This window comes from Eublepharis macularius, chromosome 18 (genome assembly GCF_028583425.1).
Source record: "Eublepharis macularius isolate TG4126 chromosome 18, MPM_Emac_v1.0, whole genome shotgun sequence".
Taxonomy (NCBI): Eukaryota; Metazoa; Chordata; class Lepidosauria; order Squamata; family Eublepharidae; genus Eublepharis; species Eublepharis macularius.
This window is the reverse complement of record NC_072807.1, coordinates 17,353,773-17,372,213: the sequence shown is the minus strand read 5'-3', so window position 1 is coordinate 17,372,213 and position 18,441 is coordinate 17,353,773. Positions and strand designations below refer to the sequence as shown.

The 18,441-nt window shown below is 46.8% G+C and overlaps 1 protein-coding gene across 1 annotated transcript; it reads left to right on the top strand.

Annotated features, from left to right (window-relative positions):
• Positions 1-1,575: 1,575 nt before the first annotated feature.
• On the top strand, positions 1,576-13,098 carry FAM174B (family with sequence similarity 174 member B). The gene is made up of 3 exons (XM_055002795.1): positions 1,576-1,917; positions 8,193-8,324; positions 12,530-13,098. Exons 1-3 carry the CDS (start codon positions 1,652-1,654, stop codon positions 12,531-12,533), a joined length of 402 nt encoding a protein of 133 aa, XP_054858770.1. The 5' UTR covers positions 1,576-1,651; the 3' UTR covers positions 12,534-13,098.
• The last annotated feature ends 5,343 nt before the right edge of the window (positions 13,099-18,441 follow it).

Genomic DNA, 18,441 nt, shown 5'->3' with positions numbered 1-18,441 from the left:
AAATGGTTCGTTAGCATAACTGATTTGCATATGCCACACCCCCTGGTATCACCTATCCTGGCTGTTTTGGACCCAATCCTGGCCATTCAGGGCCAAAATTGGGCCCAAAATGGTAAAGAGGGGCTGAAAATGGCCAAAAAGGGGCCCCAAGTGGTCAGGATCGGGCCGCTGCTGAGTGGGAGAGTGATCCATCACCTGTCAGAGGCCTGGTCCGGGCTGTTTCAGCCTCAATCCAGGCCAAAACTGGCCCAAAATGGCTGAGTCAGGTGGGTGGGGCCACCTGTCATGTGACCTCTTTGGGGAACTGCCGGAACTGCATTCCTGCGCGTTCCCCCTCGAAATGAGCCCTGATTATAACCAGAATTGGGGTCAGAAAAGGTTGTACTCTCTAGACTTTGCAGGAATCCACCTTGGCTGTGCTCCTGATCTGCCAGATTCTCCGTTGGCTCCATCCTTCCTTGGCCAGGGATCCGGTATTTTGCTATCAAAGGGCATGCTGCCCTACTAAGAGGCCCCATTGCTGTCCCCCCACCCCAGTCTTCAAAGATGGAACAGTATCAGGGACTTTAAGACTATTTCCTAGGCCTTGGCAAGGCTGCTCGAATGCAAAAATCATGTCATTTGTTGAGTTTGCCAAGAAGCGCAAGGATACCAATTTTTCCTTTGGTAGGGCTTATGGGCATCTTTCACACCGGCGCAATGGTAGAAGAGCAGCTCAGAATGGAGACCTCTCTCATAGAGCCTCCCTGATGGATGAAATTAGTATTTGCCAAGGCCAACGAGGATTGTCTGAAAGCAGAACCCTGCTTTTCCAAACATGGTAAGAGACTATCAGAGGTGGTTTGCCATTGCCCGCCTGTGCAATCCTGGTTTTTTGTTCGAGGTCTCCCATGCAATTACTAACCAAGGCCAACCCTGCTTACCGTCTGAGATCTGACGTCAGGCTTACCTGGGCTACCCAGGCCATAGCTCTAAATGAAATCCTGCCCTGAAGTTATAGCTGGCTTATGGCAACCCTTGTCAGGGTTTTCATGGCAAGAGACTACCAGAGGTTGTTTGCCATTGCCCGCCTGTGCAATCCTGGTTTTTTGTTGGAGGTCTCCCATCCAATCACTAACCAAGGCTGACCCTGCTTAGCTTCTGAGATCTGACGAGATCAGGCTCACCTGGGCGATCCAGGCCAGGACTCCAAACGAAATCCTACCCTCAAGTCATAGCTCACTGACAGCTACCCTGGTGGGGTTTTCATGGCAAGAGACTAACAGAGGTAGTTCGCCATTGCCTGTCTCTGCAACCCAGGGTCGGCCCTGCTTAGCTTCTGAGATCTGACGAGGTCAGGCTCACCTGGGCTATCCAGGTCAGGGCCCATACCATAATGGGGCCATGGAATGGTGACAGCCTGTGGATCGCAAGGGGGAAATGAAAAGCTGCTCTGGCAGGGCCTTTTGCATCGCATTCACTCCCCAAGCCCTCCGCTCCAAGACTGCGCGCCACCAAGCGACGCGGGCTTTGGAACCAGCGCGGCTCCTCCTCCGCCCGCCCCCGGCTCCAGGGAGCAGGAAGGGAAGCGGGAGGGGGCCGGGCTGACGAGCGAGCGAGCGAGCGGCGGGGCCGAGCCGAGCCGAGCCGAGCGCTCTCCCGGCTGCCCACGATGCGCCCCTCGCCGCTGCCTCTGCTGCTGCTGCTGCCCGCCTTGGCCGCGGCGCTGCGCCTCCCGCCGGCCTCCCCGACCAACGCCAGCCGCCCGGGTCCCCTCGCCCCTGCGGAGCCGCCCGCCGGCAACGGCAGCGCCGCGCCCGGGCTCCCGGAGTCGGGCTGGGCTGTGCTGCGGGACCTGCCCGCGCTCCAGGCCGGCGTCCTCGGGGCTTGCGCGGCCGGCGCCGCCCTCCTCGCCTGCCTCTTGCTGCGCGTCCTCAGGTGCGCGGGAGATGCGCGGGGAGGGAGGGAGGGGAGCGGGTGGCCGGCTTTTGAGGGTTGCCAGGCTCCAGGTGGCGACGGGAGATCTCCCGGAATTACAATTGATCTCCAGGCCATCCTGATCATGGCTGCTTTGTAAAATGGACTTTATGGGATTAGACCCTGCTGGGGTCCCTCCCCTTCCCAAATACTGCCCTATCCAGACTCTACTCCCCAAATCTCCAGGAATTTCCCAACCTGGAGCTGGCAACCCTATTTTGCAACAGCCTTCTACTCCTTTTTTAATTCCCTCCGTTTTGCAAGGGGTTCGGGGCAGCAAAATCTGTTCTCACTTTCTTGGGGTGACCCTCGCTACAACCTTGCAAGGTAGGCTGGGCCAAGGGCAAAGCTGCAGCCGACGGAACTGGGCCAGGCAAAATCCAAACGAAAAGCGAAAATCCTCATTATGTCTTTTTATTTAGGACCAGTCACCCAATTTAAAAAGTCTGACGTTTTTATTGTGGCCCAAGGGGGAGATCGTGGCAAGGGGGAGGTACTAGTGTTGTCCAGCATTTTAAAATATTGTTTACGTTTCTTCTTTGCAAGGAGTTCAGGTTTCTCTCTCCTGTTTTATCCTCACAACCACCCTGCACAGTAGGACTAGTCTGAGAGATGTCAGGCTCAGATGTCTGAGAGATGAGGACTAGTCCGAGTGATGTTTCAAGGTCCATTCATACACTTCATTGAAAAGTGGGGATTTGAACCCAGGCCCTTGTCCAAGACTATACCCCGCTAGCTCACAGGATGTGATGATGGAGAGTACCCTCCAGTCATAAAGATCTCAGTATGTAATTTTCACAAGAACCCTGTAAGGTAGTCCAATCTGTATTTTATCCCTATTTTGAATAGCCAGGGTTGAAACAGACCAATAACTGCTTGCTTTGGACTGCCTTGTTGAGGAGGTTTGCTCACTAAGCACAGTGCCCTTTATTTATATTGTTTTGGTAAACCACACAATGCCCTTGCAAAGTAGGCCAGTAGGGATGGCATTGCAGTTGATGGAGCTCTGGGGTACAGATCTGATGGCTGGCTGAAGGCTTCCTGAACAGAATATAGAGAACTGTATTTATAATACTGTACTGTCTTTTGAACATTTTGCTTCTTGCCTTATTCTCTGAAACAGCTTTAAAATATGAACTCTGGACTCTCGTCTCCCTAGCTAAAGATGCTTTCAAATGCACACTGCACTTCATGTATGTTAGCAATCATTCAGGCATGCCCATAAGCGAGGCCAGTGTTCATTATTTTCGGGCTGCAGACTGCAGAGGTGAGATTTGAACCGGGAACTTCTGGGCTTGCTGCTCACAAGGAGACACCTGTCTCCATCAGGGATCCCCTCCACTGTTGTTGGGGAAATTGTAAAATATTCTATTCTATTCCCCCCTTTTCTGTCTATCACAGGTCCCCAACCTTTTTGAGCCTGCAAGCTCTTTTGAAATTGTAACACAGCGTGGTGGGTGCAGCCACAAAATGGCGGAGCCGTGGCAGAATGGAGATTCGAACGTGGGTCTTCCATATCTCCGGCACTCTAACCACTGCACCACACCGGCACATTCTAAGGCCTTCAACTTCAGTTTTATCCATATTTCTTTTGCCGTTCATGGGGTCTGTTCGGAGGTCATGTTTTCCTCCCTGCACAATATTAATAATAATCTGGCTGGAAAAGGCCACATCATCCTTGGCTCACATACTAGGATTTTTTTCTTCTTCAGGAAGTCTCTAAGCTGTGATAACCTGCTGGGAAATATTTCAGGCAGCTCTTGGCAGGTGTTTCCTGAAAAGAGGTGTCATCCCACCCCTCCCTAGAAATCATTGAGTGCAGTTAGGCCTTGTGTAGTGGAGACGCAAGTCAAACCGTTCTGTGTGTTCCCAAGAACCAGTCTTTCTTGTCTGTTGAGTCACCTTACAGCCTTCTCTTCAAAGGACAGGGTCACTCGGCTGTGTTGTTGTGAGTGGGAGAATGAGTAACTAACTATTGCTTTTTTCAGCCCCCCCCCCCAACAGTATAATGTGTCACTTCTGTGTGAGTAATTTCTGGTAGGTAGCTATGCTGGTCTGCAGTAGAAAACTAAAATTCGATTCCAATAGCACTTTGAAGACCGTCCTTGTTACCGCTGCTGGACTGCAATCTTGATCTTCTGTGTGATAGTTGTTTGTGTAGTGGTTAAGAGCGGGGGACTCTAATCTGGAGAGCCGGGTTTGATTCCCCACTCCTCCGCTTGAAGCCAGCTGAGTGTCCTTGGGCTAGTCACAGCTCTCTCGGAGCTCTCTCAGCCGCACCCACCTCACAGGGTGATTATTGTTGTGGGGTTAATAATGACATACTTTGTAAACCGCTCTGAGTGGGCATGAAGTTGTCCTGAAGGGCGGTATATAAATCGAATGTTATTATTGTTCTATATTTGAGAGATGTCACTGGATGCCCGTGGAACGGTCAGTCTGAACTTAGCTCCTGCCAGATGGCCACTGCCCTATGGCTGGTAAGTCAGCCAGGAAAGGAAACTTGGCAAAGATTTTCCTACCCCTCATACATAGACCATATTTCTGCTTGCTGCTGCTGTGAGCTACTGTGGTTCTTCTACAGAAGTGCTGTTGAGGCTCTGTTGCTTCCAGGTGCCCATGAGATCATTCTAGAGAGAAGATCTCATCTCAGAGGGCCAAGCTACAAGTGACGCCTGACACAGGTTGGACACCTGTCATCTTCCCTCAAGTTTTGATGGGAAATGTAGGTGTCCTGGTCTTGCAGCTTGGCTCTCCGACTGCTGTCCAGTGGACTTTTCAACTGTCACTTGTCCAACATTCTGTCAAGCTTCCTACATTTCCCATCAAAACTTGAGGGAAGCTGACAAGTGTCCAACCTGTGTCATTCGTCACTTGTAGCTTGGCCCTGAGTCTCTCTTCGTGTGACCTCTTACATGAGGATGCTAAAGTGTAGGGAGACTCAGTGTTATCTGGGAAGCATAGTTTAAAAAGACAGAGCTGGCAGAGCTCACTCCTCAGTGGGTTTGTTAATTTCATCTTTGCCTCTGGGAAAGGGAGGTGAAATTGACAGAGCCTTTGGGGAGGCAAAGATGAAATTAACAAACCCACTTAGGAACTTAGCTGGCTCTGTCTTTTAAAACCAACCTCCTTTAGAGAGGTGAAATCGACAGAGCCGTCAGCTCTCGTCTTTTTTAAACTACGCTTCCCGGCGAACATTGCGTCTCTCTACACTTGAGGATCCTTGTGTAAGAGGTCTCATGTAGAGACTCTAACATGGTGCTTTGATGGCCGGCCAAAATGTGATTCTCCTATGTTTTGCATATCCAGTTCCTAAGGAACAGTGGGCAATCCTACAGCCAGGTGCTTTTGCGCAGCTCTCAAGCAAGGCCTTGACAGAGCAATCCAGATGAGCTGAGCAAATATTTGCAATACAATCAAAGATCACTGAACGGAAAGGTGTTTTAAATTCCGAAGAGAAGGGCATAGCATTAAGAATAACTCCATACAGACTCTTACCTGTGTTTAATCTGTGTTTGGGCCAGGTAAATTCGCATGTTTGTTTAGAGCCGTTAAAGGGTTTTCCTTATAAAACGGCTTTCAGCCTACCTTAAGTAATAGTTAAAAAAAATCAAGCATGTGTTAAATGAATTTAGAGTAATGTTTCCAGTGCATGGAAGGTATGCCTCTAATCCATTTCATGGCAAACCTACACATTATATGTAAGATCTGTGGCTGGTTCTCCCAGTGTTTTCTTTCAGAATAAAAAGTCTTGGATTTGGATGGGGTGGTAGTGGAGCAGAAAAGGTTAATTGCGCCCTCTGTGCCCGGGTTCAATTGAAAATCTCCTTCACTAGCTGCATTGGGGCTAGGGTTGCCAATCTCCAGGTGGGGCATGGAGATCTCCTTGGAATTACAACTGATCTTCAGACTACAGAGATAATTTCCCCCGGAGAAAACAGCAGCTTTGGAGGGAGGAATGTACGACACTCTATCTCACTGAGGTCCCTCCCTTCCTCAAACCCCGCCCTTCCTGGGGTGATTCCGCGCACATTGGATAATGCACTTCCAATCCTCTTTAGAGATCATTTGGAACTGAATTTATCGAGTGTGAAACAAAAAATCCACTTCCAAACGATACCTAAAGTGCATTGAAAGTGCATTATCCAACGTGTGCGGAATCAGCCCTGCAAATGTTGAGCAAATGTGCTGTGCGGAAGCATGGTGAAATCCATTGCCAACGTTGAGCAAATGTGCTGTGCGGAAGCATGGTGAAATCCATTGCAAATGTCGAGCAAATGTGCTGTGCGGAAGCATGGTGGAATCCATTGCAAATGTCGAGCAAATGTCCTGTGCGGAAGCATGGTGGAATCCATTGCAAATGTCGAGCAAATGTGCTGTGCGGAAGCATAGTGAAATCCATTGCAAATGTCGAGCAAATGTGCTGTGCGGAAGCCTGGTGAAATCCATTGCAAATGTCGAGCAAATGTGCTGTGCGGAAGCCTGGTGAAATCCATTGCAAATGTCGAGCATATGTGCTGTGCGGAAGCCTGGTGAAATCCATTGCAAATGTCGAGCAAATGTGCTGTGCGGAAGCAACAACGGATATTGTTAGGAGGGTTGGTGGCCCATCATTCAGGGTTTCAGCTAACTCACCCAAATGGCTTTGCAAATCAACATGCAAGCCTTGAACCCCATGGACACACACAAACATAGATCCTTAAAAACAAATCTTTCTTCGAGAGGGTTTTAAACATGTGCACGTTTAATCAGTTCATGAAAGCAAGTACAGCTCATCAACTAAGATTTCTGAAACAGTGTGACAGGCACTGCATCTTAATGGGAGTGATGATTAGTAGAATCAACAGAAGGAATGGGTGCGAGTCACCATTGTCTCTGTATAGTCAGCTGTCTCCTTAAAAAATACTGTTTGGGAAGAGAAGTTTGAATGCAGGAGAGAAAGCCTCAGGATGTTATTCTCATGCCTGCCATTGGCCTATTTCCATGACCTCCAAAACAAGTCAACACGTGCTAAAGAGGCCCCCCTAAACATGTGCAAAGTGCCTCTGAGAGTCTCTGTACACAAAACATTTGACACATGAAGAACATGTGTCGGGAGATGCAATGGTAGCTAGGAAGGGTAGTTTAAAAAGACAGAGCCAGCGGCAGGGCAAAGGCTTTGCTATACACTGGAGCTGTGTGAAATGCCCAAAGGGAAACTTCAGCCCATATAACCTCCAGGTCCAAGCCCAGCTCTGGAAGGCAGCTCCAGCCCATTTCCATTCCTCGTTGTCCTCTGGTTGCCATCCCACACAGTTTTAGACCAGAAAGGTGAAACTGACAGTCTTCGGTAAAGTGAAGGTGAAATTAACAGACCCTCTGAGGAGCGATTTCCGCCAACTCTGTCTTTTTAAACTAGGCGTCCCGGCTAGATTGTGTCTCCCTACACTTGACGAACACATGTCGAGTCATCTCGTGTAGAGAGACTGAGCGATCTTAAAAATATGAGGAAAGGACAAGAACTGATAAAAATTATCCAGTGGTTGGGTCATGTGTTATAACATTTAATATTGTTTTGGACAATTTCTGAGGACATTGGATTGGATCCAGTCTATAAAGACTTTGAGTCTCGTGTAGCGAGACTCTTAGTTACCATTGAGTTAAAGTTTGGCAGGACGGAACCTCTTCACCTGTTTGTCTCAAAACCAGCTAGGAGCTTGCCTAAGATTTGTGGTCTTTCACAGCACTTGCTTACTGCTGTGATGTCATGAAGACATGAGTGCGGGCTGGCTGCCAAATGTGGGTGGAACTAAGTAGACCCCACACATTAGACCTCCTCCTCCCTTGTGCCACTGTTACATTACACACAGCTTCCTCATCGTTGCACAGTATTCAGGAAAAGGATGTACGCAGGCACAGCTCCAGCTTGGTGTAGGAGTTAGTGTGTCACACTAGGATCTGGGAGGCCCAGGTTCGAATCCCCGCTCAGCCATGAAAGCTTGCTGGGTGAGCTTGGACCACTCACACACTCTCAGCCTAACCTACCTCGTAAGATTGTTGTGATGATAAAATGGAGGTGAGGACTGATGTGAGCCCCTTTGGGGGGAAAAGGTGGGGTATAAATGAAGTACATAAATCAACCGCACACTTCAAAGGGATAAATGGTGCAAGCTATTTGTGGGGTGGTTAAAGAAACTGGCAGTGATGGGCACCCTCTGTAACAAAACGTCTCCGTTTTCTCCTCTCTTTTTTTAAAGGTCTGGCAGGAAGGTTAAAAAAACCCGCAAGTATGACATCATCACCACTCCAATGGAACGCGTTGAAATGGCACCGTTAAATGAAGAAGAGGACGAGGAGGAAGATTCCACAGTGTTTGACATCAAATACAGGTGATCTGTGTAGGGTTGCCAACTCTGGGTCAGGAAACACCTGGAGATTTGGGTGGAGGAGACTGGGAAGAGTGGTGTTTCAGGAAGGGAGGCACCTCAGTAAGGTGCACCCTCCAAAGCAGCGATTTTCTCTAGGGAACCAATCTCTGTAGTCTGGACATCAGATTTAATTCCATGGGTTCTCCAGGACCCTCCTGGAGATTGGCAATCTGAGATTTGGAGTGGGAGGAAGGCTGCAGGTTTTTAATCCCACTTTATCCCATCTTTCCTCCAGAGATCCCAGGGCAATATATGCACCCTTCCTCTGCCCTGTTTACTCCCCAGAACATTCCTGCCATGTAGGTTAGGCCAAGACAGAGAGAAACTGAGCCAAGGTAGACTTCATGGTTGAACTGGAAATTTGAGTCCGAGGTCTTAGTCTGACACTCTAACGAGTACACTGCCTTGGTGAAGAGAATGTCTGAAGGATGGAGAAATCCTGGTAGTGTATAAAGCTTTTTTTCATTGGAACTTATGTGGTATAGACACAGGGCTTTTTTTCAGCAGGAACGCAATGGAATGGAGTTCCGGCACCTCTTGAAAATAATCACATGTTCAGTGGCCCCAGTCCCTGATCCTGTTTCCTCCCATGCGCAGCCCAAGGCATCTAGCTCTTTAGCTTCGGACAAAGAGCAATGCTTTTCTTGCCTCTTGCAAGTGGCAAGAAAAGTGTTGCTTTCACAGCCCGTGGCTTTTCAGCTGATGGGTGGGGGATCCCCCATCAGCTGAAAAAAGCTGTGGGCCTTGAAAGCAGCAACACTGCTTTCAAATGCCCGCTTACGTTTTTCAGCTGAGAAGAGGGGGAGGAGGGACCCTCCTGTCAGCTGAAAAAAGCTGTATTAAATTGCTGGCAGCTTTTTCAGCTAGGGGAAAGGGAGGAGGGACCCCTCCTCCTCCTCCTCCCCCTCAGCTGAAAGGAGCAGTGGGGCATTTGAAAGCTGCAACACTTTTTTCCGTGTTTCTCCCTCATTTCTCTCTTGAGTTCCACCACCTCTTTTCCCAGAAAAAAAGCCCCGTATAGACATATAGACTATTTGGCTGAGAGACCCAAGTTCACAGAAGTTCTCTGTGTGACTTTGGGTCAGTTACTCTTTCGTAGCTCAATCTACCTCATATGTTTTTTAGGAGGAGAAAATTGAGTACAGGAGAATGATGTGAACAGCTTTTGATCCACCTTGTGGAGAAAACCAACGCAGGCAGGCAGGAAAATGCCCTGTGCATTACAAAACGAAGGGGGTTTAACAGTTTCCCTTATCTGTCTCAAAGCCTGTGGTGTAGTGGTTAGTGTTTCTGACTAGGGTCTAGTAAACCCAGGTTAACATCCCCATTCCACCATGGAAGCTCACTGGGTGACTTCGGGCTAGTCACTCTCTCATACCTCAACCTACCTTGCAAGCTTGCTTTCGTGAGATAAAATGGTTAAATACAGAAAAGCATTGTTAAGCCACTTTGGGACTCCCTCGGGGGAGAAAAGCGGGATATAAATATCTTAAATGTTTAAATTGCGGATGAAAGATCTTTCCTTGCAGTGAAGAATAAGGTAATGTTTGCATTTGGGAAGAATGAGGGGGCACAGTGCAGGAAAAGGTGAGCACGTGCCTGGGTTAAGGAGCTGCTTTCCTCACATGCAGGTCTTCTGAGGTACAATTCTGGTCACTGCACCTCAAAAAAGATATTACAGCCCTGGAAAAAGTGGAGAAAAGGGCAACTAGAATGATTAAATCAAAAAGAGTCCAGTAGCACCTTTAAGACTAACCAGTTTTATTGTAGCATAAGCTTATGTAGCATAAGCTTATGCTACAATAAAATTGGTTAGTCTTAAAGGTGCTACTGGACTCTTTTTGATTTTGCTACCACAGACTAACACGGCTAACTCCTCTGCATAGAATGATTAAAGAGATGGTACACTTCCCCTGTGAAGAAAGGTTGGGGCGCTCGGGGCTCTTTAGCTTGGAGAAACGATGACAGAGGGGTGACATAAGAGGTTTAGAAGATTATGCATGGGATAGATAAGGTAGAGAAAGAAGTATTTTTCTCCCTTTCTCACAATACAAGAACTTGCAATGAAATTGCTGAGCAGTTGAGTTAGAACGGATAAAAGGAAGTACTTCTTCACTCAAAGGGTGATTCCCACATGGAATTCACTGCCTCAGGAGGTGGTGGCAGCTTTAAGCATAGACAGCTTCAAGAGGGGATTGGATAAACATATGGAGCAGAGGTCCATCAGTGGCTCTTAGCCACAAGGTATAGATGGAACTCTCTGCCTAGGGCAGTGATGCTTGGTATTCTTGGTGTTTGGGGGGGCAATCAGTGGGAGGGCTTCTAGTGCCCCTTCCCCACTGGCAGACCTCCTGAGGACACCTGGTTTTTTGGCCACTGTGTGACACAGAGTGTTGGACTGGATGGGCCACTGGCCTGGTCCAACATGGCTTCTCTTATGTTCTTATGAGGTGCAGTGAAGATCATGTGGGATTTCTGAGCATGATCCCTGCTGATCTCAGGCCAGTTGTCCTCTCTCAGCCGAACTCCTTTTCAAGTCGGGAGATAAAATCTGATGCGAGGGTGAGAAAAAAGTGTCAAAGCTGGGATGCTTTTTGCCCAGGCTAGCACTCAAGGATGTTTTTGTCCCTGTTAGTAAAGCAGGCAGTCTTCTCTATCACTCTCCTTCTCCGTCTGTGGAATGTAACAGCCCTTTACATGGCTGGGTTACTTTTTGCGTCTGCCTGCTAATGGTGTTTTGCTCTCTGGAGATCGGCTGTAATAGCTTTTGTTAGAAAGAGTGCCGTAGGCCCTCTGGCGCCTAGTGTGAGGTGAATTGCTGGGGCCGTGTGGTTGTCCTGGATGTATTTATCCAGACAGAGCTGTCTCTTGGTCGGAGGGCATCATTTATTCTTTTCAGAAGGGAGCAGAGATGACAGTTGCTTATCTATCACGGCACGTCTGACAGCCTGAAGTTTGGGTGCCTCTGTGGAAGTATTTGGGCCTGATGATAGCTTTCTGTGGCCTCTTACGGGTGGGTACTCTTGCTGTGAGTATTGCATTGGGAGTGTTTGAATGGGAGGATCACATCTGTTGGGGAGCACTGGCAGACTTGGCTGTCCTGAAAAGAGGTTACCCAATGTATCCCTGCTTGAGTTTCTGCCACCATCCAGTTAGCATCTGAGAATTTTATCAGGCTTGTAAGAGGCGGGTACGGGCGCTTGGAGACCTCAGTGAGACTGGGTAGGTTGAATAATGGCAACGCTCGGTAACGACTGAACTGGGGTTTGAACTTAAGGGTGCATATGGCAGACATTCCAGAGTGGTGCTGAGTGCTGGGAGGGTTCCTGAGCTCTCTTTTAGATCAACCTTCGAGTCCAGTTGCACCTTAGAGACCAACTAGATTTCCAGGGTATGAGCTTTTGATGGTCAAAGCTCCCTTTGTCAGAGGGGATTGTGACCAAACAGCCGACCGGGATGTGCAGCAGACGCCAGTGTTCAGTTCATTGATCTGTTTTATTTTTATAATGCATAATAATACTTTAAAAAACCCAGAGCACATTCACAGCAAAGAAAATCTCACTTCTGTATCTGTCTACCTTCCACTTCAGCGCTCTTTAACCATTGCATGTTATTGCCTCTGGACAGAAACAAAGGCCCTTTGGTGCATGATGCCACAGTATTTCACAGATGTTGGCAGTGTGGGCGAAGGTGTCTCAGAATATATTCTTTTTAAAACTAGTATGGAAGCATTCCCCGTTGTCCCTGTGTAGAGGCTGAACGAGCCATGGTATAATGGTTAAGGTGGGATTTTGGAGGCCCAGTTTGAAATTCCCACACTCCTGAGCAACTCATTTGGTGACCTGAGCCAGTTGCACACATTGTTGTCCTAACCTACTTTAGAGGGTTGTTGTGAGGATAAAATAGGAGAAGTGGGAGAGAGCCACATATGCTGATCAGTATTGTTTGCAGGAAGGGCAAGATAGATTTGCCTGGAGAAATCAGTGTTTGCAAAGACAGTGTTCCACCTCTTGTTTTGACTGATGAGTGCATTGAAAAAAAAGAGGGGGGGACCAGTCTTTTCTTTAAAGAGCTGGGATATTCTGCTTTTTACTTTTAAAATGTTGTCTAATGTTGTAGGCTTCTCTGATAACGCTAATTCTGCCCCACTTTTTCCATCCTTCCAGGTGAGGGTCAGCTGGACCATCCAGATCTGAGTTTGCTGTCCAGTATCTTGCAAGAATCTCAGTGACAAAGAGGGCCCCTGCAGAATACTACTTTAGTCTTGAGAAAGCTCCAGTTGTCTTCACTTCAGATGCTTTAAAATGGATACGAACGCCAGGGGTGAAAAACCTGACTGCTACGTTCCTGGGGACCACCCCAAAAGACCTGGAGGAGACTTCGTACCAGCTCATGCTTTTCTGCTCTTGTTTTGCTAGAGGTTTGGATCCGCTGTTGGATGCCAACTCTGAACCATCGCAACAGGAGCACCAACTTCTCTTCAAAGACTGAGAGGCCTGAAGGACTTTCGATTCCAACCTTGATGGATGGATGTTCTGTGCTGCACCTAAACCATCTGGGATTGGGTAGTTCTGGGGGCAGCAAAAAATGTGTCGGCTTAGGACTTGTGCAAACTACTGAAATGACAGATGACATGTGCTGATGTGTTTGTATGTATGTGTATTTGTGGGTGCAACATAGACACCTGAGAATCTTACTACTGTTAACGATTACACTAAAACCCTATTCTGCAATATTTCCTGGTTTGTTGATTTGTTTTTAGAGAGGATCCCTAAGTCTTCCCAGAGGGTGAGGCCTTTTGGGGAAGCAGGGGGGGAATCAGCCACCACTTTGGACAAGAGCAATTTTTTTGTAACTCGTCCCCTTCTTTTACCCTTCCAGAGGAAGCCAGATAGTTTAGATAGAGATGAGCAAGATTTGCGTCCAGTAGCACCTTAAAAACCAACTCGATCTCCGGGGTAGGAGCTTTCGAGAGTCAGAACTCCCTTTATCCTGAATTTCAAAAGCTCTTACCCTGGAAATCTAGTTGGCCTTTAAGGTGTCACTGGACCCGAAACTTGCTCTTCTACTGCAGACCAACATAGCTACATTGATCAATGGTGGCCTTGGGTAAGCCTCTCCTCTCAGCCCCAGCTCCTCAGCTGAATTGCGGGGATAATAATAACACAAACTTGTTCACTGCTCTTGGTGAGGCACTAATCTGCCTAGAAGAGCAGTATATAAGTGCAGTTGTTGTTATCATCATCATCATCATCATCATCATCATCATCATCATCATCATCATCATCACTACACACCTGAAACTATCTAGATAGAAGTGTTCTCTCTTTCTCTCATTCAGTAACTTGTATATTTTTATTTATTTATTTTTATTTATTTATGTTATATTTGATTTATATTCCGCCCTCCTCACACCAGCAGGCTCAGGGCGGATTACAAGTATATACAAGTTAAAATACATAAGACAATATAAGTTAAAAAACCATAAAAACATCCAAAATTACACAATTAAAATACATCTATATACATGAACATAGCAGCATTAAATCCAACCGGCCAAACCCTAGCCATGTCCAGAGCATCTTAGCAGTAAAGGAAATTACTAGATAGGGGTATTGCTAGTAGGGGGATTTCAGAACGAGCTGCAGCAAAAGACCCTGGAAGATTTTTAGCAAGACTAACTGTAAATGCCAAGTTTAGAGCAGATAAATTAGAGTCCGCAAAGAGACTCTGCTGTGGCCAGGGAGCGCCTCTCTGTGTGGCTACAATCCAAAGTGGAGGAGATTCAAGGTCAAGAGAATTGTGGCAGCAACAATTAAAATTTCTAGTCCTCAAGTTTTCTTGGGATCTTACTGTCCCAAGATTCTAATGGACCTTAAATCCTATCTGGAAACAAATTTGCCCTTTAAAATACATGCATATGTGAGTCCTTCTGGGATGACATGTTTGACTCCTGCCCCCACCTGTAATTCCCCATCAATAGAAGCCTGCTCTGTTACCCAAGGAAAAGCTTTCCCACTTTGTTTTTCTGTTTTGCATAAATCATCCCTTATCAAAACTCCTGGCGTTAGAAGGAGATTTCTTCCTCGGGAGAGGTGGGGAAGGAGATGTTGCTAGCCTTTAAAATGCCCTCTAGTCTGGACTCTTGCTTTACAGTATAGTTGTAGTCCTTGTGGCCGAGGAAGAAATTAAGAAAACGTGTGAAAACCCAGACAGTGATCTCGGTTTTCTAGCATAATTTGAACCTTGTAATTTTTTCCAGAAAGGTCTCCAGAAAAAGTTTCTTTAGTCCTAAATTTTTTGAACATTAGTCATTCTTGCTGGCACGAGGCCAAAGTGTGCTTTGTTAAAAAAATACATTGTCCTGGTTATTTATTTTGAAGGGTTTTGACACACCCATAGATCTCTGTTTAGCCAGTGTTGATACAGTTTATTTTGAAAAGGTGGTAACAGGATGCAGCAAGAACTTTAATGCTTTGAAATTCTGGAAATCGATCTTAACTTTGTTTTATTTTCCCCCAGGGGGGAAATTAATAGCTCCATACTACTACACCACTACAGGAATGCACAGTGACTTCTATCACAACCTGCTGTGTTGCTTTCTGGGGAGTGTAAACTTTCTTTTCTGGAACTACTAATTGCGACGGTTTCTTTAGAATTTTTTATTTTTGCTTTATAAAAGAATGGCGAAGAATACTCTGAATACTGAATACTCTGGAGAAGTGGGCAGTTGTGAACAGGATGCAATTCAATAAAGACGAGTGCACAGTATTACATCTGGGCCACAAAAATGAGAAGCACAAATACTGGATGGGGGATACACTTCTGGGCAGTAGTGTATGCGAAAGAGATCTTGGGGTAAGAGTGGACTGTAAACTAAATCTGAGCAGTCAGTGTGATGCGGTGGCAAAAAAGACAAACTCAGGCCGTTTCCAGACGGCTTACCTGCCTCCAGAACATCGCGCCATCTTGCGGGGAAAACGCGAAATATCGCGTTTTCTCACGCAAGTTTTGCGCGACGTCGTGCAAAACTCGCGCGAGAAAACGCGATATTTCGCGTTTTCCCTGCAAGATGGCGCGACGTTCCGGAGGCAGGTAAGCCGTCTGGAAACGGCCGATGTCTTGGGTTGTATCGAAAGGGCCATTGCATCGAAATTGCAGGAGGTCATAGCCCCTCTCTATACTGCCTTGGTCAAGCTGCACCTGGAGTACAGTGTGCAGTTCTGGAGGCCTCACTTCAAAAAGGATGTGGAGAGGGTTTAGAAGAGAGCGACGAGAATGATCAGAGGTCTGGAAACTCAGCTCTATGAGGAAAGGCTGAGGGCCTTGGGAATGTTTAGTTTGGAGAAGAGGAGATTGAGGGGGGACATGATTGCTCTCTTTAAGTATTTGAAAGGCTGTCATTTGGAGGAGGTCAAGGAGCTGTTCCAGTTGGCGGCAGAGGAAGCAACGGGCTTAAATTACATGCAGAAAGGTACCGGCTGGATATTAGGAAAAACTTTTTCACAGTCAGAGTAGTTCAAAGGTGGAATCAGCTGCCTAGGGAGGTGGTGAGCTCCCCTTCACTGGCAGTTTTCAAGAAGAGGCTGGACGAGTATTTGTCAGGGATGCTTTAGGCTCATCCTGCATTGGGCAAGGGGTTGGACTAGAAGGTCTGTATGTCCCCTTCCAACTCTGTGAATTGTGAAGCTTCTGTGACTTGACATCGTCGTTGACTTTGTGCAAATTTTTTCAAATTGGTGTTGAATTTCAGTTGGAAAACAAGTGGAAACAATCACCCCGTCTGTCATTTATGCTCTGCCCTTCTCCCCATTGGGGACCCAGACTGGCTTACATCATTCTCCTCCCCTTCACTTAATTCTCACAACAACCTTGCGAGGTAGGTTAGGCTGATACAGAATAACCAGCCCAAGATCATCCAGCAAGGAAGAGTGAAGATTCAAACCTGGAGTCTCCCAGATTTCAGTGTGATACTCTAACCACTATACCACACTGGCTCCTCTCACCTTCAGGTGCTCTGGATCTGCAGAACCAAGCAGCATCTCTGATGCAGACCTGATTCAGGTGGGCTCAGGTCCAGATTCAGCCTAGAGACTACAAATGAAACAGGAAGCCCTCCTCTTGTGTGTTAAAGAACTCTCGCAAACGTTAAGGCTCTCTGGGAAGTCAAGGGCAAAGGCTCTCTTTCTGGCCTTAAAATATATTCGAGTGACAACAGAGCCATCTCAAACCTTTTGTCCTTCAGTTACAGCATCGAGACCCTTCAGTGTTTCTCTCAATTAACTCTCCTCGCTGGGAGAGGTCATAAATTTCCCACAACCTGCCGGAGAACAAAGACTGCCGGCCAGCCAAAGAGTTATGGCAGTCTTTACCCCAGCAATCTGGCTGCCGGCACTGCTGCATTATATCCCTCTCAGGCCCCATGCTGATCTTTGTCCTGTCATCTTCATTTCTCACTGCCTAACAAATCAGAACTGTAGGAAAGTTGTTTCGAACCGGAGACAGAGGGCAGCTGCTGACCAACTGCTGGCACCTAAATTATATCCTGCTGCTCGCCAGTACTGTAAATTTAAGTTTTCTGGCTCAGAATAAACCCATTCAAGGACCATCAGGCTGCAACCATCAATGGCGAGCCCTCTTCGCCAACTGCATTCCTTTTAGGCCTTAAACCTTGTTAATGTCAAACCACCTTATTATTATTATTATTCATGTCATTTATAGTTTGCCTTTCTCACTGAGACTCAAGGCGGATTACATAGAGTGAGATTAGCACAGACAATATCGAGGACATTTCAATAAACAATGCCATAGGGTAAATAAATGCAAGTTTACAACGACAACATTGGCTGTGGAATAGAGAAGCCACTTACACATTGGCAGAAGTCTTAATTGCCACACTGGAGTTACATAGACTCAAGGTTGCTTGCATTTCTTGGTGTTTCAGGTACAGTCTTCAGAAATAAAAGTTTACAGTCCCTATTAGAGATGGGCACGAACAGGGAAAAAACGAACTGTGCAGTTCATGGTTTGTTGCATTTCATGAACCATGAACTTTCACGAACCTGCCCCGGTTCATGAACCGATTCATTTGGTTCGTGAAAACGTTACATCCAGGTCAGCAAATCGTCACTTCCGGGCCAGCAGAAGGTCTGCAGGAAGTCCATCCCTGTTGCCTAGGGAACTGATTGATCAGCGCCAGGCTGTGATGAACCAAAAAAAATGAACAAACGAACCAGCCTAAAGTTCGTGGCGGTTTGTCAAAAATGGGCTCTGACGAACCACTGGTTTGCAAACCATGAACCAGCCTGGTTCGTCATGAACTTTGGTTTGTATTTTGGTTCGTGCCTATCTCTAGTCTCTATGAATGCAAAGGGATAGCCGTGCTGAGTCTGTTGCAGTAATTAAAAAAAAAAAGGTCTGATAGGCACATTAAAAGCTAGCAACATTTATTTCAGCATGAGCATTTATGAGTCACAATTTACTTCTTCAGGATAGGTAGCCATGTTAGTAGGCCTGTGGCAGTAGAAAAGAGTAAGTGTCCATTAGCATCTACACGGCTAACAACATTTGTGGTAGGGTGTAAGCTTTTGTGAGTCACAGCTCACTTCACAGCTCACTGGACTCTTGCAGTTTACTTCTGCAGATATCTGAAGATGCAAGCAGTGGCTAATGGAAGTTTATATTGAATAATAATAATAATAATAATAACCAATTTATATACTGCCCTTCAGGACAACTTAATCCCCACTCAGAGTGGTTTAAAAAGTATGTTATTATTATTATCCCCACAACAATCACCCTGGGAGGAGGGTGGGGCTGAGAGAGCTCTGAGAGAGCTGTGACTGACCCAAAGGTCACCCAGCTGTCTTCAAGTGGAGGAGTGGGGAATCAAACTCAGTTCTCCAGATTAGAGTCCTGCACTCTTAACCATTACATCAAACTGGTGATGTTGTTAGCCTTTAAAATGCCCACTGGATTTTGTTTTATAGTTGTAGTCCTCATGGTCATGAAAGAAATCGAGAAAACGTGAAAACCCGGGCAGTGATGTAGGTTTTCTAAAATAATTTGAACCTTGAAA

Bases quoted from the DNA above. Each gene is read 5' to 3' on its own strand.
- FAM174B (XM_055002795.1), top strand. From the start codon at position 1,652: ATGCGCCCCTCGCCGCTGCCTCTGCTGCTGCTGCTGCCCGCCTTGGCC. The intron at 1,918-8,192 runs GTGCGCGGGAGA...CTTTTTTTAAAG, and splicing joins CTCTTGCTGCGCGTCCTCAG to GTCTGGCAGGAAGGTTAAAA.